Genomic DNA, 8,240 nt, shown 5'->3' with positions numbered 1-8,240 from the left:
CGTGAATCTTAATTGAAAATTAAGGACTATAAGAAAGTAAATGATGATGATGCAAGGCTCACAAATACTATAAAATTGAATGAATAGAAGAAAGAAAAATTACAAAATACCCATTTGCAATCACAAGTTTCAATCGCTAGAGTGACATTACTCTTTTATTTTCCCTGGATGTCGTCATTAGGATTTAAACTCAATCACTTCCCAGTTTTCATTTACAACATTAACTTCTAATTTTCATTTAGAACATTGCCTTCTGGGAGGTATTGTCTATCTAAGGCTGAGGCAGATATTTAGGATTGGGATGCTCCATAATCAACTCCATTGGGCTCAAAAGTTGGAACCTCACATCCGTAAGGGTGCAACCATGTAGCACCCCCATAAAATGGTTCACCAAAATAATTCCATGAAGCACCCCCGTAAGACAATGCACACATAGGAGAATAAAAATCAAAATAAGGAGCATAATGATGATAATAAGGAGCATTAGGCACATAACCAAGGCTACCAGAACTTAAGACTGTGTTGTTCCAATGATAAGAGAATATCTGACTATAATTCATGTCCTTCGGTTCAGCCCTCTTAACCTCCACAAGCTTATTTTTCAGTTCATATAAACTTTTCTGCAACAGATTATTCACGACATCCTCAGAATCAAAAGTAACAAATCCAAAGCCCCTTGGTCTGTGGGTTTCTTTGTCATGTATCACTACAGCATCAATAACCGTGCCAAAACTCCCAAAGTAGCTCTTGAATTCTTCCTCTGTCAGATCAAGTGGAAGACCTCCTACAAAAATCTTCTTATTACTAGTACTAGTTCCATTATTGTGCTCTTCAGAGTGGATAGTCTGATTTTGGTTCCTCTCATTACCTCTGGGTTTTGCTGGTTTCACATCTACCTGTACAATTAGATTGGCTTACATATATGCTCAATGAAACAAAAGTCAAAAAGAAAATCACTAATAATAAAAAGAAAACCCAAAATACCATAAATTAAGAGATTAGTGCAGAAAGAAACAAAAACAAGATATAATATATTTTACCATTACAACACTAAACAAGAAAAATCAAACGTTAATATAGGAGGAATTCATAGAATTACAATACACAGACAAGTTTTTATTTCAAGATTCTCAAAATGTTGTTTGAAAATAAATTTTCTTCTATTTGTAGAAGGCTAGGAAGCTTGGACATGGCAAAATTGCCAATGTACTGGTGTCGGACACGTATCCAATATACCGACACATATCTGACACGAGAAGTATGCAAAAAATCAAATTTTTTTTTTTTTAAATTCAGTTATTCTATTTTGATGTTGAATGTTATTTATTTGAACTCCTTTTATGGGTGTCTAGTTTATTTGAATTCTTTTGTTCGTACTTTAAAAAATATTTTATTGTCTTTAAATTAATTATATATAAGACAAAGTTTAGCTACAAAATTTGTTGTAGTTTTAGAGTACAAACTCACTTAATAAAATAAATATTACTACATATTTTGAAAATCTAGCCGTTGAATTACATGTTCTTTATACTCTTAATGCACATGTCAATTTTTGTATCAATCGGATATCATTTACTATATAATCTATTATCTTATATTTTATATATAATTTTAAATTACAAAAACTTGCAATTTAAAAATTTATTGATGACGTAGCTATTGCTCTTTAATTTTCTTGAAATTTTGCAAACATGAAGGATATAAGAAGAAGATGCAATCCAATGGTAGATTTGTCAAAATTCATCTCCAATAAAAAGATATTAAGTGAGTTTGTAGACTAAGATTACAATCAATTTTATAACTAAACTTTGTCCTTATATATATATATATATATTCAAACATTGCATTATTGTTGCATACTTTTTAAATCCTAAATAAACATAATTTATTCTAAATATGAAATATATATATCTAAAAATAAATATTAATTAATTATCATATCCTCCATATATATTTTTCAAAAAATATCATACCATCGTATTACGTATCATGTCCGTGCTACATAGGCAGACGGTGCTTTTTAATTTTACCATTCCCATGGTTTTACTTACTATACACACACATATGTGTGTATATATATATATATATATAACTTTTTAAGAAAAAGAATACAGAACAAGTATGCACTAACTGTTATCTTCTAAAGTTTGGAACACCTGTAGAGGGCCAAGAATCCATGACAGTTGGGGAATTTATAAATACAAAAAAAAAAAAAAAATGGTTCTTTTTTTTCAAGGAATAAGCAAAATAATATTGAGCCAACAAACAGATTAAGGACTCGTCTGAAACACAAAAGGTATATCGCTAATACTACATTAGTTATTTCTTCCGTATATCACTAGCATATTAGTTCGTGTGTGTTTGCTCTGTGCGTGTTGAAAACCAGGAGGAGCTAATGATAAAACTAATGACAATTTATAAAGAGCATAGTGAGGGTGAGAAAAAAAAGAAAAAGAACCTTTCTATCAAGAATAACATGTTGATCTTGAAGTGCTTGATTAGCCATATCTGGTTCTTTGAAGCTCACAAAGCCAAACCCTCTTCCATGACCAGTACGCTTATCAGTGATAAGCGAAGTATCCTCCACCTCTCCATACTTGCTGAAGTGTTCTCTCAAAGTAGCCTCACTTGTTTCCCAAGAAATCCCACCCACAAACAACCTTCTCTTCTCCGATTCCATGACTCAGAAACAGAAAAACAAGCCTATGAATCCAACTGAAACAGAAAAACACGCCAATATAATAGATAAACGTAAAAAAGATAAAATATATAATCAAGTAAGAGAGTTTGTGTGGAAGACCAATAATAGATTCACCAATAATAGAGTCCTAATTGTACAAGTAAGTATTATTATTATTATTTAGTTTTAAAAAAAAAATTAAAAGTTTCTTTTAACTAGGTTTGTGTTTCTTCTAAAAAATCTAGGGTTGTGTTTAACTATTTATAGAGTACCGTAGGTATGGAAGAACAACTCATAATAATTATAACATATCCGGGTAAAAGACTTTTTTTTAATATTTAACTAGCTGAATAACCGCATAATGTGAAGTGTAACTTATTATTAGTTTTTTCTAATATTTCAATAAGTTTTATCAAGAATCTTGTAACTTCCAATAAAGACATTCATAATTTAAGTCCCTCAATTATTGATGTATAAAAGAATTTCAATAAATTTCCTTGTAAAAATTGTAAAATTTAGTTATTTTATAGAGAAAATAGAAAGACATTAAGATTGTATGATATAGTGGTTAATATTGATAAGTACGTTTCATGCCTACTAAAAAAATGCATATATCATTCAAATTTTTTTTTTTTTTTAATTTTACATTCTTGATTGTGTATTACTAATTTTTCTCCATTTTTGTTAGAGTTTCAATTGTTGCATGATATAATGTTTCAATTGTTTCTCACATTAAAAAAAATATTGTTTTTGGTATAAATCTTAGAAAAATGATATTAAAATTTTATTATGCTATAGCAAAATAAATATATTTATTCTAACACACACACACACACACACACACATATATATATATATATATACGCACAAGAAAACTCTAAATTCTAAACATTAAAAAAGTCTAGAATTAGAGTTAAAATAGACACACTCACAAGAAATTAATATGAATTTAACAGCCATTGGAATATATATACAAATCCAAGACCTATTTGGTAATCCCACAAACTCATTTATTTAAAAAATAAAAAAGTAATATAAAAATGTGGGGGCATTTTTTGCTTCAAGGAAATTCATGTGTACTCCTAGGCAAATTTTTGCTCTTGTCTCACATTGGAAGGGTTTCCTTCCTCTTTGCACCTTATAAGGTGCAAACCAATGAGAAAGAGTACTACTAGTTTGGTTAGTGGCTAACCAAACTAGTAGTACTCTTTCTCATTGGTTTGCACCTTATAAGGTGCAAAGAGGAAGGAAACCCTTCCAATGTGAGACAAGAGCAAAAATTTGCCTAGGAGTACACATGAATTTCCTTGAAGCAAAAAATGTCCCCACAAAAAACATTTACCCCCATATATTTTTTTTATTTTTTGCTAACTCAAGTCATTTACCGGATAGAGATAAATTAAATCGAGAGAAGCATTCACTGCAAGTAACATTTGAGCCGGTCAAGTTTGGATAATTGGTGTCATTTACGTGAATTCAAGAAATTGCAAAATTGATAAAGAAAAAGTTAATAGTAATGACTAATTAGATCTAAGAGCTTTCATGTTAGTATTTCTGGAAGGAAAAACATAAGAAAAAAAAAAAAAAAAACCCGAGCAATAGAAAAATTAGTGCTAGTAACTTATATATATATATATACACATATATATAGACACACAAAATAACAGATCTTTTAAAAGACAAATAAGATCTTTGATCAAATTCATGTATTAATTCGTATGGAAGTTATGCCACTATGTAAATCGTGTCTAACCATATTTAATTATTGATATTCAGACCAGGGGCGGTATTACATATGGTCTAGGAGGTTCAAATGAACCCCTGACCTTGCAAAAAAAAAATTATATATGAATTTTTTATATGGATTAAAATTAATCTATTAGTTTTCTTGTTTTTATTTTTTTATTTATTTATTTTTTTTTTTTGGTTTTGCGTTTATGAAATATCAACTTCAAAAAAAAAAATTCTAACAAATGAAGAAAAAATTTTAATGACACACAATCAAGAATGTAAAAAAAAAAATTAAAATATATTTGTGTTTTTGTTTTATATTTGTATTATTGAGCATGTGTGAAACATGCTTATATATATATATATATATAAACCATTATATCATATAATTTTTAAATTTGTAAACATATATAGTATGATCAAATCACTACACTAGTTTTATTTTTTTGAGTAAAATATTATTTTAGTTCCTAAACTTCAAAAAGTTCTTTTTTTATTCCTAAACTTTGTAAAGAGTTTTTTCAAAAGTTTAGAGATAACAATAGGAATGAAAAAAGAAATTTTTCAATAGTTTAGGAATAAAAAATAAACTTTTAGTAAAGTTTAAAGACATAAATAAAATATTGTTAATATTTTAGGGATGAAATATAAACTTTTCAATAGTTTAAAAATTAAAAATGAACTTCTTAAAGTTTAGGAATGAAAAAAAACTTTTAGTAAAATTTAGGAGCCAAAATAGTATTTTATCTTCTTTTTTTTTTTTCTTTTTTTCTTTTTATATTGATAAAGAACACTAAAGATTACAACTTTTGCAGAAAATTTATTAAAATATTAAAGTTTAGGAATGAAAAATAAAATTTTAGTAAAGTTTAGAGACCAAAATAGTATTTTATCTTTTTTTTTTTCTTTTTTTCTTTTTTTATTGATAAAGAACACTAAAGATCACATCATGGTACTTTGACTAGTGAAAAGAAAGTAGCTTTAGATATTCTGTTTACCTTCAAATTCGACATTCCATTAAAACATTCTGGCTTAATTGGAAATAATTGACCTAACGAGAATCTTTGCTCAAATTTTATTTGTTACTATTCCAAGCCGTTACATGGAGGCCTTATAAATCAAATGACATAATAGTACCTTAATTATCAAATTGAGACCACCCCATAAATTTGGTGCGATAGTCACTTCACAAGTATAAGTGCTTGTGAGTTAATTTTTTTTTTTCAAAAATTTTAAAATACTAAGTATTTTAACACATACACGAAAAAAAGAAAAAATGTCTTAAAGAAACTAACAATAGTATATATCTAAAAGGATCGTGTGTAAGTTAAATTGAATCAAGTTAATGTGTGTGTGTGTGTGTCTTTTCCTGAGTAGATGAGGTTCTTTCAAGTGTGACTTTGATACAAGAAATGTAGATTTCCTTTCAATTAGGTTTGGTTTAGATGTAAAAATATTTTTCTCCTTAAGTCTGAATCTTTTTGTTTTCCCTTCACGAGCCCATACCCTCATGTCTTCAGTAGACTTGTCAAAAAACGCAGTGTGCATTTGAATACGAAAAAGGATTAAGTTCAATCCAAACTCAATCACGTCCTTGATGTTACGATGAAAAACTAGGATTTTTGAAGATTTCAATGAGCGCAAATGCAGAGAGCGCATTGTGATTGTTTGAGAATGAATGAATTGTGAATAATATATCTTAAGATCTTCTCACTTTCAAGTCACATATTGAGTTAACAAATGAACTGATTGCTACATTTTTAAATATAATGTGAGTTGATGAGAAAAGGGATTTCCAACATATTTGAATTGAGTGCTAATTACTGTTATTTTGAATGCTTTACACAGAAATGCCTTACTTGTCTCCCAAGAAATCCCATCCCCAAACATCATTCCATTCTCCAATTCCATGGCCTAGAAAGAAAAATCCACGCTTATGAAATTTCAACTAACAATGAAAGAAAACATAATTAAGGAAGAACTTATATTAGGCTTGTGTGGAATAAGGAAACTACAAGTTGTGCTAGAGACACATAAATTGGCACAATTTTATGTCACAACTCACCAACGTAGCAAGTTATGATTAGTAAAAGTGTTACCACATGACCTACCATCACTCACCACATGATGAGTTGTAACATAAAATTATACCAATTTATGTATTTATAGCATTACTCAGAAATTTGTATATTTATTATCACATTGGCATTACCATTTCTCACCATTGGGTTTTTTGGTAAGCCCAGTGCAAGTCTGCCATTACTCAATCCCTTTACCACGATTTCTACACCCATTAGAAAGTACTTGGTTCAAAGTGGTGGGGTTTATTTATTTATTTATTTTTTTTTTTTTGGTTGTTGTTGTTGGTTTTGTGAGGGATTCCTACGCTAATGGTTTTAATATCAGTTTTTGTAAGATGAATAAATTACCAAATCTGCGAGGAAATCCTTCTTATTATAAAAACATGAATATGAGAGCATGATTGGACCAAGAAGGAGAAAAAACGATAAATATTGAGAGTTTGGAGGCCGACATGGTAGCTTGGAAAAAGCTGTACCCTCACTGGTTGCATTGACTTAAGGATCTGCATACAAGCCAAAGGACTTATAACTAAATTGACACCTCCTCATGTACAAAGTGCTTGGAGGTTTAGGGGAAAAATGGTTTGAACTGCGAAGTTAGCAGCATGTCGTAATTATCTCTAAAAAAAAAAAAAAAAAAAAAAAAAAAAAAAGGAGCTATATTCTATATAAATAAGTGGTTCTATATCAATTTTTAGACATTCTCTCTTATACAAGAAACTATATTATTTGCCAAATTATGTTCTTCTGCTTTCCAAATGAGAAAATGGCACCCCCTCAACTCAAATATGCTTGAATATATCAAAAATAGTTTGGCTATCATATATGTCATGTGATGGATTACTCTAATAACGATGATGAGTTGTCATGATGATCATTATCACGTCTCTTTAACATAGAAGAATCTCTTTTCGGAAGACAAATGAGTCTCCCCATCTTTTGTTCCTTTCTTAAGTCCCTGAACTTATGAAGTATCATTTATGTAATATACCAATTCGCAACATATTGCCTAGCCATTTTTTATTAACATAATGACAATGAACCCTTATTTATGCCATAGCCATTTTTATTAACATAATGACAATGGACTGTTATTTATGCCCGTGCTACTGAATCGGCTGCTTTATTTTTGGTACCAACAATTAAGAATTGCTTTTTTCTTGCTGCATCAAAAACTAAATCACAAGTTTCTGATAAAAATGGGGCAGTGGCATCCCCTTAACTCAAATCTACTTGAATATATCAAAAATTAGTTTGGCTATCATATGTCATGTAATGAATTACTCTAATAACAATGATGAGTTGTCATGACAATTTTTATCATATATATATCTTTCTTTCTTTTTTTTTCTTTTTTTCTTTTTTTTTTGTGGAAAATATTTGAGATTTCATTAAACAGATAACTATCAGTTACATAATTCTCTCTTTTCTAAAGCTACCGCTCAAGAATTTAGGTTCATCTTCAATTTATACAAGATCACAGCTTAATTCATTAAACAGATAACTATCAGTTACATAACTCTCTCTTTTCTAAAGCTACCACTCAAGAAGTCAGGTTCATCTTCAGTTCATACAAGATCACAGCTTAATTTTTTTACATAACTCTCCTAGTTTAATTAATATTTCTATTTTGTTTTACCCCTTTTCTATGTGTAGTCTGGTGTTTGGGGAAACCAATAATTCGCCAGTTGATATGAACCAAGTTTGGTGAATACCACCCGTAGTAAGGTTTTAGATCATCTCCCACA

General features: G+C 29.3%; 1 protein-coding gene across 1 annotated transcript; it reads right to left on the bottom strand.

Moving 5' to 3' along the window:
* Positions 1-290: 290 nt before the first annotated feature.
* Positions 291-2,680, bottom strand: LOC111990719 (heterogeneous nuclear ribonucleoprotein 1). The gene is made up of 2 exons (XM_024022503.1): positions 2,459-2,680; positions 291-896 (listed from the first exon to the last, which is right to left on the bottom strand). Exons 1-2 carry the CDS (start codon positions 2,678-2,680, stop codon positions 291-293), a joined length of 828 nt encoding a protein of 275 aa, XP_023878271.1.
* Between the last annotated feature and the right edge of the window lie 5,560 nt (positions 2,681-8,240).

This window comes from Quercus suber, unplaced genomic scaffold (assembly GCF_002906115.3).
Source record: "Quercus suber isolate HL8 unplaced genomic scaffold, Cork oak 2.0 scaffold_62, whole genome shotgun sequence".
Taxonomy (NCBI): Eukaryota; Viridiplantae; Streptophyta; class Magnoliopsida; order Fagales; family Fagaceae; genus Quercus; species Quercus suber.
The sequence above is the reverse complement of the archived record's forward strand: the minus strand, read 5'-3'. Positions and strand labels throughout refer to the sequence as shown.